General features: G+C 41.6%; 1 protein-coding gene across 2 annotated transcripts in view; it reads right to left on the bottom strand.

The window, feature by feature from the left end:
• The window catches only part of kif6 (kinesin family member 6), a 65244-nt gene that overhangs the window by 31932 nt on the left and 13610 nt on the right, over nucleotides 1–19702 (bottom strand). For both annotated transcript variants that reach the window (XR_003933607.1, XM_030117654.1), the window contains exons 7-12: nucleotides 16822–17028; nucleotides 15836–15979; nucleotides 15425–15511; nucleotides 9786–9889; nucleotides 8263–8368; nucleotides 4841–4994 (exon numbers count right to left, since the gene is read on the bottom strand). Coding sequence is in view for 1 of the 2 variants with exons in the window: in XM_030117654.1 (XP_029973514.1) it covers nucleotides 4841–4994; nucleotides 8263–8368; nucleotides 9786–9889; nucleotides 15425–15511; nucleotides 15836–15979; nucleotides 16822–17028 (802 nt within the window). In the remaining variant the exon portion in view is untranslated. The remainder of the gene's footprint in view (nucleotides 1–4840; nucleotides 4995–8262; nucleotides 8369–9785; nucleotides 9890–15424; nucleotides 15512–15835; nucleotides 15980–16821; nucleotides 17029–19702) is intronic.

Here is a 19702-nt window from a genome sequence, read left to right as displayed (position 1 = left end):
CATGTTTAAAGAATGTGCATACTTACAATTTCATTTGCATCTGTCTCCGACATTTTGGAATTGAAAGCATGTCTGTATGGAGACACAATTGTCACAAAAGCCAACGTGTCTGAGCAGAGAGCACCAAACTATTAATCAGGGGACAGCAATCCATGAAAACCACTTGATCTTGATTTGAGAAGATAGCATTAACATATTCATGAACACCATAAAAACCCTGAGTTGTTTCATCAGATGTGTCCAAACACAGCTTTCAAACAGCTGAACTCACTTCCTAAAACTGATCAAATACATTCAACACTGAAATCCAAAACAAGCTGTTAGTTGTTCTGCATGTGTTTTCTGGTAGCTCACTGCACTCTTGTGACTACATGTTATGCAATGATTTAGCCGAAAACATTCAGTAAGTCAAGCTGCATTTGCTTATGGTCAACCCATAGTCAACCCTAACCCTGACCCATTATTTAAATGAGTGTTGACCCAGACTTAAGATCAGGTTCGATCAAGTTCTGACAAGCAATGACAGTGCTTCTCGTTAAACCACAGTGGTGAAGAAACATTACACGGTGGATGCCCAAAGTCCTGAGCCTAAGTCCATTCCACTCTTTCATTACTGACGAATAGAAACTCTCAGCAGTCTCAGAGAAAAGCTACAGCAACTGAATGTTCCTTTCACTATGAAGCGTACCTATGATTATTATTAAGATTGTGTTGGACACCATCTTCAGTTTATTTGGAATAACTAGACCATATTTCAAGTCATTTCAGCATTTTTGCTTCCACTTCCACTTTGGAAGCTGTTTAAAAAAAGCTGGTTTTTCAGTGGGTTATTGTCTTGTAACCCAAAACTCAATGAAACTTTTCCACTGTCACTTGAAAACGGCGTGTAAACACCAGCCTAAATACCACAAGTTACACCATAATAACATCAGAGCCGTTGTGTTTTATGGTCTAATTTGGCAATAACTGGTAAATTGGAGTAGCGTATTCGATTTAGAGGATAAATAGTTGTTAAAAAAATCCCCGCAATTTAGAGAATTCTGAGCAAAGTAACTGAGCTCAGTTGAAGCTCTGCACATCAAAGGAATGCCAAAGATAATGTCAGATCTTCTGTCTGTTCCTCCTCTGCTGCTCGACTTTTTCATTTACCGCAGGCTGATAGCATCAGTGCTTGTGTGAATTACGCTCTATCGCACAGCTTTATCCAACTTTGTGGGGTTTTTGTTGGACTTGACTTTGACGAGGGCAGAATACACCTTGGAGAGGTTGCCAATCCATCAAAGCAGAAAAACATATAAGTGCACACAACTACGGGTGATTCAATGACCAATTAACCCCAAACACTAGTCTTTGGACAACATGCAGAATATGTAAAACAAAAAATGTAGCCTGGGCTCAATAAGCTTCTTGCACTGCACCTGACTGCTGCCATTTTTTTCCACTCTTTCAATGCATTATATTCAAAGTTGTTTAAGTTTTTAGGATTCCTTTTCCTGGAGTTAAAACGTATTTTCTGTTGTTGTTGGATTTCTGTCAGGACACATTGCTGACCCTCTTTAAACCTCCCATTGCTTTCTTTCCCTCTGCGCTGCTCGATATGTGTTTTGGCTCGCTGTCCAGCACAGAGACCCAGGAGCTTCACCTCAGCGTTGAGTTTCCAACGCTGGCTAACACATAAAAAAATATCGAGCTAATTTTCTTTTTCTTCGCTTTTAATTCCTTTGATATGTTCGATGCTTCCAAAGCCAGAGGCAGCAAACATAACCAAACCACAAGATAGACCTTTGCTTTTTTTAGGAGGTATTAAGTTCTTTTCTATGGACTTCATTTAATCATCTGCAAATTAACTGATGCAGTTTCCAAATAGCTTTACTCAGACTTTCCTTCAAAAAATTTAAACACAACCTCGAATGGTGTGGTTGCTTACAATGTATATTGACTATAATGTGACTATATAAGTAAATAGTCTTGTTATGTTTTTCAGTCAATTGATCCAATGTAACGGAGCTCTGGTTTAATACTGATTGTAAACGTCTCTTTTGCCTTTATCTCAGTAATGATATCCTCATTTGCCTTTGACAGTGCAGTCCGAATCAGAATCCCTTTATTGTCATTATATGGTGACGCATAATAAAATTAAAAGTAAAATTTTTTTTTTCCACATCTTGTTGACTTTAAAACAGCATTTCTGTCACTGGACACAATCTGTCTTTCTTATGTGGCTATGTGTATTTATTTGCAACATAATATGATTTCTGTTTTCCAAAAAGCCATGTGCTATCATCCCTGAGAACCACTGCGTGACACATCTTCCCATACCAGGAGTTATCCATTGTGACAACAGACTAAAAGTCGCCTGTCATTTTAAAGTACAGTACAACTGCATGTGCCGTGTTACGGTTAAGGCTCTGCAGTGTTTGCTGGTTTTCCTTGTTGCTCTGTCATTTTAGTGGTGAATATATCATCACTCTGGCAGAGTCAACTAAGTATTACCAGGTGCCCTAACACCCATGCAGACTCATGGAAACACACAGCGGTCGTGGGTGGGGATACACCCTTTTGTTTTACAGGGAAGTTTTTTTTTTCTTCCCACAATTACCACAATGGGGGCTCGTTGTGAGCGGGCGACCAGCCGGCCTGACGCTACGAGCTCCCTTAAAGAGCTTTAGCAGAGCCGAGGGGGTCGGGACAGATAGGCACAGACAGTGTGGTGATTAACTCGCGTTTGAATCTGGACGGTCATTAGGGCTCGAGCTGGAAATGACGTCGCTCCTTCGACAGACTATCGCGTTACAGGCGGCAGACGGACCACCCTGACGAAACGGCTGACAGTTTAGGCTACTGCAATTTTATATACAAACGTGAGAATGAAAGCACATCGACCTGGTCTGCGGAGTGTACACATTACTGTCTGGAATACGTGCTTTCAATCACGCACATAGAAAAGCTTGGCAGCTGCATTTGCATCATGTGAAAACCAGTGTTTGACATTTTGAGTGGGACAATCTGCAAAGGGAGGGAGGAATTTGCATTACAAATATTTGGTCCAAGAAATACTACACTGAAATATCTGCATGATAATATTCTATTTATTTTGGATAGCTGAGGTTTTTCTGGTTAAATAATCAAGCAGACATCTCAATTTTCCAACCGATGCACTGATCCAATGGCAAACCGCTGCAAGATGGGCTGAGGTAAGAATAATCCCATAAAGCCATTAGATATATCATACTCAAACTAAAATACCAAAATTATGATTAATAGTAATTGTGATTAACTGCATTCATTAGAAATAGAGCTATCTGAGTACGCACTTTACAACATGATCCCATGTCTTTTTGTGGGGTTATAATATTCAATTTAACACTACTTACATTTTATTATTTATGTGCATTTTGAAGCACTTCAATCCATCTATGTAATAGTACAGACTGCATGTCTTGTCTTGATACTGTACGGATTCAAGAGTGAAACGAACGGGACATCAGATTGTCTGGGGCCTTGAGGTTAACACCCAGGAGCTCCAATAGACCAAACCTTGCCTCCAAAGTGAAAACAACATAAGACTAGAGTCACAAACTTCACAAACTTTTTTTTTTTCCTTGGAGCCACTGATTGAATCTAGGAAAGGTTGATCTATAATTTCCAAAGACATTATGTGTGGCCAAACGCTGGCTACACACCCAAAACACTGAACAACTGTGGGACAATAATACAATGACTCAAAAGGTGCTGAAACACATTTGGAGGGATGTTCGACTTGTCACTTGATATTAAGAATAAATGAGTAAAATATTTAAGATTCTATAACATTCTTACTTTTTCATACCTTTGTGCTTTGTGGAGCTGCTGTGATAGCTTAATCTCCCCATGTGGGATCAGTAATAGGTTTTCTTATATTAAAGAGCATCACTTTTGATTAAAGTTACTTGTATGAAAAAAAAAAAACTCCAGCCCATTCAAGCAAATCCTGAGATGCTGCCCTAAAGGCCTAGTATAGAGTCTGTGATGAAGACATGACTTGGTCCTCTGTACAACATCGTCTGTAATTACAAACACACACACACACACACACACACACACACACACACACACACACACACACACACACACACACACACACACACAAGCCATTACAAAACATATTTGCTTTCTAAACGAATGGGTAAAGCTAAAAGCTCAGAACTTTAAGTTATCTCTCCGTGATGCATCGACTACTGCAACGTTCTTAAGAATCTGTGAACTCTGACCTCAGAATGGAAAAGCAACTGCAAAACTGGCAACATGTCACTGGTGAAGTGGGAAATTATAGAGGGCTCAGAGAAAACAAGCCTCAATAGAGACTTAAGGCTTAAAAATAAAATCTGTATTATCATGTGTGTTGAAATGAGATATAATAAAACAAAAATCAAAGTGTGGCTCAATATGCATGATAAGCACGATGTTTGCCATTTATCTGCAGTGTGTCATGGGTTGACTTGTTTTCTATTATGTGAAAAATCAATCGCAATAAAACACTACAAACCTGGTCATTTTAAATAAATAGTTTTTCAAAATCTAAAAAGCCAACAGATCTGTGTTGCTGTCGCCATTACTCTCTTATAATATAACCTTTCATACTTGTCTGTACGGACATGTACAGTTTTATGCGTTAGTCTAAGCAGAAGTCTGAAAATCTTTGAATAGCCACGGTGATCTCGACATTTATATAATTTGCTTTGTACATCAGTGACGGTTACAAGTTGCATACCTCGAGTAGTAGACTCGACTCTCTGAGGCTCACTCTGGTTATTAATTTGACATCCAGCAACCAGCTTAGTCTATAACTGCAAAGGGATACTGATCTCAGTGTCGCGTTGTTTCAGCCTCTCGTTCAGTTTGTCCACTTCTGCTGCTCTCAGGCGGCTTTCTTCACCGTCTTCTTTCTGGACCGCCGGTGACTCCGGCTCATTGAGGTGTCGTTTTGTTCCTCTTTGGTTGTCCAGAACCAGTGCCTGTGTACAAAAAAGAAAAGAAAAAGAAAGAAAGAAAATTAAATATAAGATTTCACTATTTATGTTTTTCAAAATGTATATTTATTTTGTGCAAACATTGTATTTGTTTGATTATATGCTGCCATTGACTGAAAAGGTTACGTAAGCTCACTACATTGTAAAGATGCAGTAACTTTTCCATGGCTTTCCACAAAAAACATGGTTTTCCAATACCTACATCTTCTACATTAGGGCTCATTTAGGATCTTTAGGGAAAAAAAAACTCCAGTTTTCTGCTGCTTTTGGGTTTACTTTCATGAGAAGAAAAAAAAAAATCACAGTCTAAACAAACATCTAATGGCATGATTGCAAACAAACTGGAAAATACATTGCGGTATCATCCATGGAAAGTTAAGCTCTTCTAAATTCCATCCCGGTCCCTAAACATTAATTAAACTCCCCCTTTTTCCCGCCTGCAATATAACTCTGAATTTCTAATGATAGTCTGCGTTTGAAGACAGGTGGGAAACATGTTAAAAGGCCGGAGGTTTTCCACATGGAGAAGGTCCAGGTGGAGAGGAGGAGTGAAGCTCGTCTGCGGAGGTGTATGTAAAGAGAGCTTTCAATTTTTTGTCATCCCTTAAACAAACGGAACATCTAAGCTTACAGCCCTGAAAGTTTACCTCTACACACGTGAGAATTGTCCTGAAAGGACAGTTAGGTTAGTGAGGTTTGTTACAGTCGAGAGGCTTTGCGTTAACAGAGTTGACTCATGTTTAACATGGCTGGAGGAGACAAGCACTAGTTGTAAAAAAAATATATCTCAATATCTATTCCTTATGTGGATCGATGATTCAGAAGTTCATGATAGGGTTAACAAATAAATACAAAAGCAGAAACACACACACACACAAACACTATTGGAGTTGACAGGGTGTATCCTGCCTTTCGCCCATTGTCAGCTGGGATTGGCTCCAGTGACCCTAAATTGGATAAAGTGGGTAAAGATGGATGGATGGACTCATTAATTCACTGACCCCGAAGCACAAAACCTTCACCAACAAAGGCAGTTTGAGTAATTCTGATGACGAGGTTCTGTTTGTTATGCCATAGTACACAGCCCGGCTTTGTTTGACTTGGTTCGTAACAGCACACCCGTCTGCACTCCGGTGTGTGAACATCACCCTGTAATGAGTCCAAGCAAGTAGTTAAGCATTGAGAACAAAGAATAAAAAAAAAAAGGTAATTCAAACCAGACAAGTTCTCCCAGGACCGCTGGAGTGTGACTGGGGTGATGCTCGGAGGAATGTAAACTGAACTGCAGATAGAGTTTGCGGATCATAACAGACTGAAGCGGAGATAAACAGACGCTCAGGCGGGATCTGGAACTGCTTCTGGTGGCTGCTGCGACCCATCCGGAGCCCAGAGAGCTGCGGCTCTCTTCCCGTTAGCTGCAGCGGGCCATCAGCTGCTGTTTAACAAATTACTTCGCCTGTAAACAAGAACTATTTTATTTACATTTTCCACCAGCATTTTGTGCACAACATGCACAGGCAATATTTTTTTTGTGGCAGGCTCCACAACAAATATGATAGAGGGCCTCACTGAAACTATGCCCAGGCTCCAAAACAAGCCATTCAATTGATTCCTTCAGTCTGAGCATCAGCGGCCAATGGGAAGCACAAAGCTGGAGCACAGTGTTTAATCATTGTGAATCATCACTTTATGAAGGAGGGCGGTACATACTCTCTCAGTTAACGAGAAAACACTGAGCACAGTGAAGAATCAGACATGGTTTTGTTTATTCATCACTCGCTTTCACCCCCAAGACAGTAATTGATTATTTATTATTTATATGAGACTGATGCAGAACCAGAAATGGATTGGTTTTTAGTTTACAGATGTCAGAGAGCAAGGAGAAAACACATTGCTTCATCATATCTTCACTTTTCAATGATAGTTTAGTCATGTAGCTCAGGCAAATTCTAGTTCAAACACACTCATTAGGGAACACGGCACCTTGTATCTAATGACATGGCAGGTCACGGCAAAACAGCAAGAGTTTAAAACATAGTCGGTCTAGCAGAAAATCAGCAGTAATGGGTTGAATCAGCCCCTGTTAAAAGAAATACTAAAATTACACACAATGAGGCGATCTTGTGAAGTTTATTTCATGTGAATGCTGATGACTGATTAGCATTATATGATCATTTAGGCTGAAGAAAGAAAGAATAATCACTTTGGGCAAATTGCTCTTCCTCAATCCATCTTATTCATAGTTAATCTTAACTACATATGCAATAAGCAGTGGGCTGCGACCATGAATCTGTCATCATAGATTTAATTCTACAGCCTCTTGCACAGAGGTGTTAAAACATAAAGCCCCTCGGCCAAAACTGGCCCGCAAGAAACTCCAATCTGGCCCGAAAAACCAGCAAGCAAAAGAATACCAGTATTTTAAAGAAATCATGGATTTTTTTGAGAAAACTTTTCAAGTATAGCAGCTACAACACAACAGAAGATCGAAATCAAATCAGTGATGCTGTCATTAAAGCTGTTCCTCGATAGTCTCAAACCCATGTGAGTTTGGAAAAACATGCATGATACAACAGCATTAGGAGAAGCTTTGTTTTGGACATTTAACTGTATTTTGACATTTTCGTCACATATAACACTGCACCACACCACAAAAATGTTAAAGTTGTGATATTTTACCAGTCCAGCCCACTGAAGAGGAAGTTGAGCTGTGTGTGAACTAAAATGTATTTGACACCTCTGCTCTCGGCTACCGCTGGACCCAACAGTAAACAGTGTGAATGCTAACCTTTTGCTGCTGAAATTAGGTGATGTTTTTCATTGAAATCTGATAAGATTCTGCCATTGAGGGAATGAATCAAGTGAAACATAAATGGGGGAAAAAAGTCATCTGGCTGTTATCTGCAGAAGGCAGTAGGGGGAGCTGTTTAGAAAAACCTGATAGTTTGGCTGACAGATGGAGAGAAATAAATACCTGCTCTGACTAACCATTCTGACAAACTTGTTTTGTCTCCCAGCCATGCAACAGTAAAGACGCGATTCAGGTACTAATGAAAACAATTCCAACTTCAGCTTTGCGACTCCAACCAGAAGTGAAAATATCTCCGGGCGACAGGCGCAGGAGTGGCATGTGGAACTGCTCATGGAAGCAGCTACACGGAGCGATACTCACAGTGAAAAAAAGACAGAATGGTAGGGGAAACAGACACAAACACTGATGAAATACACAAAATGGTCACTGTGAACGTATTACCTTCAGCATGGAGAAGCAGTGGTGGATTTTTCTCATGTCTGGTCCTAATGACAGCGTCGCCTCTGGATCAGGGTTCTCCAGGAAAGCCTTGACCAGCTCTTCCAACCTAAACACATTTACGCACAGCCTGTAACACTCTACCAAACCTTAAACCGGGGTCATATTCTATGACGTTGCCCTTCTCCGGCACTCAAACGGTTAAGATCTAAATTAGCTTCATTTAAAATGTGGCTCCGGTCAAAGAAAACTATTTACCTAAAACCATTCTCCAGCTTCACTGAGCTGGGCTGTTGATAAACTATCACTAAATGATAGTCCAAACATTGGTTCTCGGAGATCTGGAAGCAACCGCTGAAAAAAAAAAGGAGCAGGAGGCACGGGTCCAGGCGGATCCGGTGTAGGCACGGCATCGTGCGGTTTTTATTTTCTGTTACGTGTTCGGCAGGATAAACACGGCAGGTTTACATGATGAAGGAGTTCAAACAAACCGAGTGGTCTTGTTTCAGGGCGCTGCGAGACATCAGTGGTTTCGTGATACAAGGTTTGAGCCTAAAGAATGTCCTTTGATGCCATGTACAATATTTAGCAAGAGAGAAACGTCATTTGTCTGTTTTCAAACTACAATCTGATAGCTTGAAAAACGGCGTTCCAAAGTGTGAAATGATCTGCCGACGAGTAAATACCAACCGACATTAAGTAGAAAAAAAGATAACTGCACTTTAATTGCCTGAATGTGGATTGGTACTGATTAGACAGAGCGACGGCCCTCTGGAAAGATGCTGGAGAGATAAATGGGGGAGGAAACGGCAGCTAAAAGGTTTGCGTGTCCAGTCGGTGCAGCCACAACAGGCATCATTAAAGGTTCCCAGAGTGAGTGTGACCACAAGCGGAGGGGGAAACACGTGGCCGAGGAGGAAACCGGGGGAAGCCGAGACACGGGAAATATATCAGAGCTGGCGAGGCGATCTGCCAAATCCACCATGGAACCTCTGGCCTGAACTCTGGCCCTGAGCGACTGCGTCCCTCTGCTTGAGCGCAGCAGCAGAAATACTGCACCGCTGGCTGAGACAGAGTCCAGGGAAACGCCATTAGATCTGGTTAAGCCTCGGTGAGTGAGGCTTCAACTCAGCATGGATGCTAAGCCAAAAACATAAGTTATGGACGCACTTTAGGCAAACCCCAAAAGCTTATAAATCTCGAGACATATATTTGCTGAAGAATCTGTGGCTTCGAGCATTACAAATGCAAATGATAGCTTTCTTCTCTGGTGCTGAGAAACACTGCAAATGGCTGAAGAACCTAATGGTCTGAATGCTGACAGTAGCATCCCTGATCATAAACTTTATTTTTAAATTATGTAGCAAACATACTGTCACAACTTAAATATGTTAACTGGTGTCAAGAAATAAACTATATATGGATGTAATGTATGTTTAAATGTTCAACTACAGATTATAATTCAGTAGTTTTTAAACTTTGCAAAAAAAATGAAAAAACACAAGTTAATATTCGTTGTGACGTACTTGTGGATCTCCTCCGCGGTGAGCTGATCACTTCTTTGCACTCCTGTCACGATGGCCAGCTCCTCTTTCAGTGACACGACTTCTGATTTCAGACGTGCAATGAGCTGAAAGACAAAAACCTGGGTCAGAGATGTACACCACAGGTCAGAGTTTAAGTTCAGACGTCATGCTGCAGACGACTGAACCCTCAGGAAGAAAATACAGGAAGTTAAACATGTAAAGACGCTTCTGTTGTTACATGGAGCTGATTTTCTCCTTCTGGTAAAGGAGACATGATTTGAAGGAAAAATAAAAGCATGTGTTTTAATATTAAATGATATTTCATGAATAAACAAATGGGTTTGGCACTGCTGTGTTTATTTATTTAGTTTTTAGTCTGATGAAGAAATTCTAATTATTTTTAATGGTTCAGAGAGAACCAACTCATCGCATATTTTCTGTCACTGTAACATTGTCCTGTCTGCTTTTGTCGAGCTTATCAAGCCATTTGTTGTAGCTGGGTTTTTCTTTAAAAATCATTTTTATTCATCTTATCACAATAAAAAAAAAGCTAGTCTGGAAACTGCATGGTGAAGACAGAAACCAGTTCTAAAAAGCAGAAGAAAAAAAAGTGCATTCCAACCCAACACAGCCAAACAGAGAAGTGTAATCACATGTTAATATTCGGGTGAGGAGATCAACAAGGAAATCAGTACATGGTGTGGTTTTTGAAAGAAAGCCAGAGCAGTTGTTATAAATATTCCACACAAAACCAACCATGAAAGAGCGCTCTGAATACAAGTGGCAACTGTTCTTTCTTCATTTTTTTTTTTTTTCCTCCACATGATCCGCCTCTTGCCTCACTGTAAATTCCACTATAAATATCACCACTGGATCCGGCCATGAAAAACCCGGTGACCGAGAGACTGCAATTTGAACGCATATTCAACGCTAAATTGCAAAAAGCCAAAGGTCAGTGACAACTCAATCAAGGTCAAAGGTCAGAATGAAGTCACCTCACATGGGAAAGGAGCTCCGGCTGACAGAACTTGTAACTTGAAAGCCAAAAGCGGTCTTGTGCTCAGACATGATCAGCCCGAGATGCTCTTGAGGAGAAGCAGACCTGTTGTGTGGTTTTGGGAAGGGTGCCATTTAGCGCAACGAAAACGTTGCTCCTAATCCACCCCATATCGTATGTTTGCACATTAAATGTCATGAGTGACCGTTCTCCGGCGGGGCCGCTCCCTGCCTTGGAACCCACGGTCTGATGTAATTTTTCCCAGCTGTATCCTCAAAGGCTGACCACCAGTTGTTGGTCAGCCGGATCGTGCAGTTTATTTCAGAGTGCAAAGCCCGCAGCGGCACCGCAGCGCCACGGCAGGCTTCCATACCCTCTGCAGAAAAACTGACTCACATCGTGCGACTGATGATATCAGCATATCTTATGCAAACCGACGCCTGTCCAAAATTGCAGCAGGTTGTTATGGTAAAGACAGAAGAAATGTTCCAATGCTGACATGTGAATTTTCTCTCTTTTTCTCCAACCAGGCAACACAAATCACTTTGAAACATTAAATGTGTTCGTAGAAAAAGCCCTAAAATAAAATCATACACTTGCCTCTTGAATACATACCATCATCCGAGCCAGAAAACCACCCACGGTAAAGTGTGAGCGCTGCAGTATAACAACAGGTTACACTTTAAAATGCATATGTGCAGCATTATGCAGTCAGAAAACACAGGGCTTATTATGGGGCCTCTTTTTTTTATGTAGGAAGAGGAGTCAAAGCTTCCTATTACACCTAAACACGGGCTAGGGATTTATGCTGCACAACAAAATGATAGCACATGGGCTGTGCTCCACTGGGCCACACTCGCAGCGTTGGCCAAAGAAGAAAGATGGGGGAGAAAAAAGCTGCAAGGTGGACAAATCTGGTGGCATACTGCAGTGAAATTCAACTGTTTCTAAAACAAAAACGCAGACAAAAATAGATCATTCTGAATTATTAGTAAACTGACTGTAGCTGTTTGACAAAAATAAAGAAAAAAAACCTTGTTTTAACTCAGTATTACAGTCATTAAACTGTCAGAATGTGGAGCAGATAAGGAGGCAGGGAATGTAAAGAGGCTGGAACAATGTGGAGAGCCGCTTTCAGTCTTCACCATCCGCCAGGCACTCACCCATGGAGGGCGGCGAGGGCCAAAGCCAAAGAAGACAGCACTACTGACAGAAGGAACAAAAAGCATGACTAATGTTTACAACAAGTATCAAGGAACAGCAGCAGTCTTTGTGGGATAATGCTCGATGGACAGACATGACCAAAGAAGAGCTGTTTGGGTTGATGAAGTCCATCATGAAGCCCACTGCCAGACATGATGAAGGTTCTGTGGTTGAGTGTCATTAAATGGCAGCAGGTCAGGTGGCTAAAAACATAAGGCCCGTGGGCCAAAACCGGCCTGCAAGAGGCTCAAATCTGGCCGACAATACACCAAGGAAATGCTCAAAAATTTCAAATAAAACTTTGATTCTCTGTGATTAACCTCTTAAAAGTAGATGGGAATTTAGAATTAAACCCCTGTTTTAGATGGATACTTGATCAAATTAATGACGGTTCCACATAAACGAAATATTAATAAGAGGGTGCCAATAACAATTTCACCATCTAGTATACCTTATGTTGACTATTTTTTACAACCAGGAAACTTTAAGCTCTGTTGTATGTTTTCAGATTTGATTAGATGTAATGATTCAACAGTTCATTTGCATTTGAAAAGTGATATGAACCTCACTTTAAAAAATACGGGATTTTGGAGTTTTGCTGAGCACCACACACACACACACTCAGCCTTCTCCTAATACACCGTTTGATGGGACAGATGAAGGACTGAAAAGATCAACCACAGGCACGACTTTCGACACCCACTCTCAAACATGTTTCTGTAGTTGGTGATAAGTAGGCTTCTGTTTATCTTGCAAATATGTGCTAATCAGGGCTGTTTTCTGAAGAGACAAGATGTTTGTGCGTTTAGGAATTTAGGGGTTAACGTACCACGCTATGCAGTTTACCACGATTTAACCCTATAACCTTAAAACCTCTTTTTGTGATCCTAAGGGAAGGCGCTACAGAATACACAACATGAATGAAGCAGACAGGACTTGGAACCAAAAAAAAAATCCTACATCTGCCAATATTCCCCACTTAGAAATGCAAGTTCAGGCCCTGCTTAGTTGACATTTCAAGTGAAAACATAGTAAAAAGGATGATAGCTGTAAGTATTTTCAGAAAGAGCTAAGACAAAAACAACTTTGCACCTGACTGGCAGCCTCCAATCCAGTTCATCTGAGGAAGAGGCATTATTCTAAGGTTGGAATTCTCAGCTCGGAGACAAATGAAAGCCTTACGAAGTGGGAAGCCAACCTTATATGATGTGGTCTCCGTGGCTGACATCTTTATTGTCAAAGGTCACTGGAATAAATGGAAAAGAAGATGGATGGATAGACTGACTTCCAACACCTGATTGAAACGCCGAATTCGTTTGGTTTCCTGCGTTTCAGGCTTGAAAGAAGCACATGCAGCAGCCTGAACGACCGCGGCAGAGTAGAATCTGGGCAATGCGCCGCACACCTTTGCTACAGCAAGGCTTCAAACCAATTAAAGTCAGCCAGCCCAAACATCAGACATCATTTATACTCTTAAGCTATACTTTCTTCTTCTCCCAGTTTTCTTTTTGGTGAAAACTGGGAGAGAGATTGACGGAAAGACATGCGCAAAAATGAGAACCGCACTAAAAATCCATAAACAGAGACAAGAAGTTTGCCCACGAAGTTTGGGTTTGCCTGGAGCTCTTACTGCGCTGGACCCAGTTGGGAGCAGCCAGACACTGTCACAATTACTGAGCCGGCCGCAGACTCTCTTAAAAATACCTCTGCCGGGTTTGCAAGTGGCCAGCCAAGACGCAGTAGCAGTAATACAGTAGCAGTTGATTCTGGATCATATCTGAGCGGCGGCACAGGAAGTCGATACGGCTGTGATGACTTGCTCTGCTGCGTTCCCCAAGGAGCCATTTCAACATCTACCAGGCCCGTTTCTTGGCACGATACAAATGGAAAAGGTGTCACGAGCACTGTATTGTAAAGACGGTGAAGAAAAGCTGCGTGAGTTTAAACCGGCTGAAGGTTTTCTGCTACTCATGAAAACCTATATAGATTAGGATTAGGGTTAAACAGAAAATGAAAGACAGACACAGCAGTAAGGTTTCCTATGTGAATTATGACCCTTCCTCACTGTAGAGTCAAGTCGTTTGACATTAGCACACACATTTGCAGATGTTGTGGTGATATGTTACCGTTGTAATAAACGTCCTTTTGGTATAAACCTTTGACCTGATCAGACAAACCACAACTTCTCTAGATGCTTCACAGCCATCAGAATATTTTCACACAATTCTGTTGAGGTTCGCGACTTCGTTTCCACATCCTTAAACACAGCACTGACACTGAACGCTGACCAGATCATTAGAACCACTGAAAGGTTCGGTGACTAACCTATAAAGAATTGTTTATCCTCCAGCAGTGTTGTTTGCTGAGAGGTGTGACGCATAAAGGAGCATGTGAAGCTTTTCAAGCTGATGTGACAGATGAAAAACAGGTATGTATGAAGATCTGCATTTATGCATTGATCTGCATGTGCGTGTGTGTGTGTGTGTGTGAGTTCAGGGTAACACGGCACTGGAGCCGGTCACAGCTGGATGGATCGCCCGTCTCTTACATGACAACCATACTCACACACACAGATTCATGACATGTAACTCCTCCAATTAACCTCACATTGTTTGTTGTTTAGGAAACCAGACTGCCATGGCACACAGGGAGAACATGCAACATCCACACAGAGAGACCTCGCACCAAATTTTCACTCTAAGGCAAGAGTGCCAACTACTATGCCACCACAAGGGCATCCGATTTCCTCCCACGGGTCCAAAAGTATGATTGAGTCACCTAATAGAGAACTCTTAAAGCACAGTGAAAACTGAACCATGTGGTCTGATCCGCTCCATTGGCAACAGCATTGCTTAATAACAACAACAACTTAAAGCTGAAAAATGCCCAGAAAACATGGATCAGGGATGATTTTAGCAACATCACAAAGAATTAAAATATTTTTGATCTCTTACTGATTGGAAATGTGGGAGATGAGCCTGGAAAACAGGCCAGTCCTTGAAAGCACGACTTCCAAAACTTATAGGATCTGTTTCCATCGTCTTGAAGTCTAATCCCAGTCGAGGCTTGCGTGATGACGGCTATAACTACCGTGGCACCGTAAATGAGGAAGATCATATACATCACTAAATGTGAGAGCATCTCTGTGTTGACGGTGAAAAACTGCTCCTTTCAGAATGACTGTATTAGACTGGAAAAGAAATTGGAAGAAATTGGAAACCTAAAGAGGACACTTAAGCACATGGTGGGTTCCACTTAGTTATATTCAGAAGCTGGATTCTCATTGCAGTCCATTCGCTCATCAGCTTCAGGTCTGGCAGCGACGAGGAGGGTCTGGCCATAATATTAAGTCATGCTTTTCTGTGGTGTGATTTTGTGGCCGAGCTCTGGTAATTGTAGCGACTGCTTGAAGTGCCGCGAGTGTGTCTGGCTGTCTCACCAGGGCGGGATCCAGCTCTTCATTCAGTGTTGCCTCGTTCTTGATGAGAGCCACACGCTGAGCGAATCGGCACGTCGAGATGGACTCCTGAGAAAACAGTCGTGAGAAGATGTCAGCGCTTCTCTGCAGGAGGCGGAATTCATAACTTAGAAATTCAACTTATTTGTGCAAGAAAAGCCAGAAAATGATCACAATCCATCATATATTTGCATTTTATTGTACCTCAGTCTGCCATTCTGACAAATTAGATATTAATCCCACAGAAACAAGTGAGACAATTCAATAATGATTCTAATATTCAATTTTGCAGATCCTGTTAATTTCCCAAAGGGGCATGTAGAAACACACAAACAAAACATTAGTTTTTCAGAGCACTCTGCATCAACCTGGCTTTATGGTGTCCATCCTTACATCAATATTCCCTTTGTCGACTGCCATATTGGCAATCATGGTGGTCATGCAGTTGCCTCCGAGGCTGTCCTTCAGCACAAGCGTCAGCATGGAGTTTCTGTACGGGATATGGGAGCGATTTCTCTCCGACAACGCAATGATGACCTGAGGAAAACGGCAATGGAAGAGGCTGACATGAGAAAACAAACCCGCACAGTGCCAGTCACAAGTTTAGCCACATGGACGTATGTACAAAGACTTATTTGGAAGATTGCTCATTATTTGTACAAGTTTCTTCATGGGGGAACAATAACGGAGGAAACTATGAGCAGCTTTACACAGTTTGTTATTCTCTCAACAAGTTTCATGAGGGTGTCACATTTTTCCATCAGTCCTGAAGGAATTCCCACCATATGCTGAACACTTGTTGGCTGCTAGTGCTTCATTCTGCAGGTCAGCTAACCCCAAATCAATCGTAGCTGGGAGGAGGTTAGGGAATTGTGGAGGTCGGGTCATCTGACGGTGGACGATGTGTTCGCCATGCTGCTTTAGGGTGTTCCCTTTAATTACGCAGTGTTATCACAACACCTCCAAATACAGAGGAACATCATCACTGGAAAACATGCGGATCGGAAAATACATCTCCAGAAGCTATCATGAACAAAGGAATGGTTCTAAAGGAAGAGTGTCAAACATAAGGTTGGCGAGCGAAAACTGGCCTGCAAGATGCTCCGATCCGGTCGCTAAACAGCCAAACAAATTTTGAAAATGTCAAAGAAAACATTAATTTTGACCTAATTTCTTGAGTGCAGCAGACACAACACAGCACTGAGACTGGAGCTGAGATATCGGTGATCGGTGAGTTTATTATTATGGGAATATTTTACTAGTCCGGTCTATTCATGGTGAATCTGTGCTAGATTGTGTATCACTGTGCATCAGTGTCACACCATGTGCAAATGAATTATTTTAATCATTTTCTCAAAATAGATGAAAAAGGGTTCTACCTGCTCCAGGAAATGAAGGGAGAGGTTGATGTATTTGGCTTCGGTGAGCAGCTGCCCGTCCAAACCAGTCTTGCTTGCTCGGTCTGATCCGGCCAGGTCCACCAGGTGGAGCTTGGACCGCCTCAGGGTGACCGAGCCGGGCTCTCGTCTGCAGACGTGCACGGTGAAAATGCAGTGGGAGCGAGTGGAGGCCTGGTTGACAGGGGTCTGTGAAAGACAAAGTGATGAGAGAGCATTTTGAAAACACTGCAATACTGTTGTAATTAAGTCTCTGTGAGAGTATTGCGAATCTTGAAACATTAGCACAGAGGGCGGGGGAAGAAAACAGAACTCACACACCATCTGCAGCACATTTTCATATCGCACAACAGAAAAACACGTCTGCTTTGATTCTTCTTTTCTCTTGCTCCCACTGGTTGGAAGATGAAAGCCAAAACACGTGACGCCACATTGTGTAGGCTTCACAAAAGCCGAGGTTGATTCTGAGGCGGTTAGTGGGACAGCAGAAATCAGGTTGAGACCAGGAGGAGGCAGAAATAGAGCGTGAGTCACTTTGAACAAACAAGCCTTATTAGAGTGGGACGGCTTACTCATGGCATCCCCGCTGAAACAATGAACAGAAGAGATGAAGAGTCACTAGCGTAGTGCTGACTGGGGTCCTTTATCTCCTTTATTGTTGGTGCCAAAGGCAGCTTGAACATGTGTTAGTGGCTGTAAATAGCATTTAACTGAACATGAATAAAAGCTCACTACATACAGACATCTTTGTTCAAGCGACATGCTTGGCTGGGATGTCTAACAGCTGAAGATGACTGTTTCAGTCTAAATGCAGACGTCCGATAAGCTTAAAGCATTTCTCTTATCAGTTATTTTAAACATGAGGATTATGCTTAATTTATGTTTATTCAGTTTTGTACGAAATTAAATATTTATAACCCTTCTCCACATACCACTAGAGGGAGCTTGCATACCACTGGGGGTGTTTCATATACAGTATACACACACACACACTCACACATACACACAAAACGTGGCTTGGGTAATGCGTAATGCCTGAATCGTGGACATCCACGTGGAAATTTCAGGTCATCCACTCTAAAAAGGTGCTCTGACCCTGACTGCTTGTTGGGTTAAATGTGCCAACACTTGCCAGTTATGAGCGTGACAGCTCCTGACAGATCTTTTGCAATCTTAACCCACCGCTGTCATCCCTTTCCTTGGTCCGAATTCCCCTCACTCTGCACATGTCCATGTTTTGCTCCGCAGGGTTTCCCTCAAAGTACAAGTAATGTTATCCAAGCCCTTGGAAAGAGGCAGGGGTCACATACCTGAAGGGATTATGTAAAGGGGAAGGGTCACCAATAGAGGAACCAGGCTGGAGCACTGATTTTGTTATATTTTTGTTCAGTTGGCTTGACTGAGTTGTAATACACAATAAACTCTCATATGTCAGTGGAGATTATGGTAAGAAGGATGTGACCAGCAAAAACACAATTTGCGAGGGGTGTATGGTTTATAACAAAGCTTATCACCACCTTTTTCCAGCAGATTGTCAGACAAAGGACAAAATGTTAGCCTCCAGCCTATTGTATAACAACCACTGACAGGTGGCATGATGAAAAGATCAGTGTTGATCAGATACCATGAACTATCACTGGTCAAATGTTATGGTTTATTATCGGCGGAGCTCTGAAATAAAGTCTGAGAACATTTGTAAAACGTAAAATTTTAATTTCCAAGAATTACGTTAATTGAAATCGCCATTTTTCATCAATATTAACAAATATGCAAAGAAGTATGCATCTTCAGCTGATATACTTCTCATAACTGAAACTGTTTATGACAGTCATATCTTCAAAAACACTGGCAGCTGCGCTTTGATAAGAACGGACGGTTATTCTTATCTGTAAAGGCTTTGTGTCCTTCAAGCCAAGACATTTATCACATTTATTCTCAGGTCTTCTTTTCTCCCAAAACTCTGTCACCCACAGCTTTTCAGGCTTTTTATGAGACCTTGTCTCCACAATACCCTTTTCTTCTAACTGTTCTGCCTCCAAAACAGCCTCACTTTCAACGTTACAATCCTGAGCGCTTGTAATTTCACACAAGCTTCATCTTTTGGAATATGATGAGTGGATCAGACGATCTGATTTATAATTCTGTGATGATCTGTCATTAGTTTGCACTTCAGAGACATTATTTTTCCTCCTCAAGTCTCACTTGACACTTGAAAAAAACAGTTGACATTAGTAAATATTTGTCAACCTGTGCACATTTCTTGACAGCGAAAGAAATCCTGTAACTACTCAGCGATGTGAGTTTAAACTGCAGAGTGTACATCAGGGGTGTCAAAATGCATTTTAGATCAGGGTCCATAAACAGCCCAATTTCATCTGGAGTGGACAGAAACTGAAAAAGTGATGTGATAACCTTTAAATTTAAACTACAACTGTTTTTCTTTGTTCTGCTGCAGAGTAAATGTGACGAAAATGTCTATATTTTTGCAAAAACAAACAATTACAACTGATTATTACTAAAATCCAGTTTTAATGAAACCTTCTGGTGCAAAAACAAACAAATATTCATAAAACGTGTCGTACAGCTGTTGTCTTAAGATTTAACAAACTCACCCTGACAGCATGGCTTCGAGCCCCACTCGGTAGCAGCAAGACAGCAAGTGTTCATGGCAGCGTAACTGATATCTCAGCTCAGGTCTCAGTGTTGCGTTGTGTCCGCTACTGTTAAGACATTTCTTAAAAAAAAAAAAAATCTGTATTTTCTTTGAAATTTTTAGAAGTTGCTTGACAGGACGGATTGGAGCCTCTTGCCGGCTGGTTTTGGTCCACGGGGCCTTATGTTTGACACTCCCGATGTACATAAC

The sequence above is a fragment of the Salarias fasciatus genome, chromosome 19 (assembly GCF_902148845.1).
Source record: "Salarias fasciatus chromosome 19, fSalaFa1.1, whole genome shotgun sequence".
In the NCBI taxonomy this organism is placed as follows: Eukaryota; Metazoa; Chordata; class Actinopteri; order Blenniiformes; family Blenniidae; genus Salarias; species Salarias fasciatus.
The sequence above is the reverse complement of the archived record's forward strand: the minus strand, read 5'-3'. Positions and strand labels throughout refer to the sequence as shown.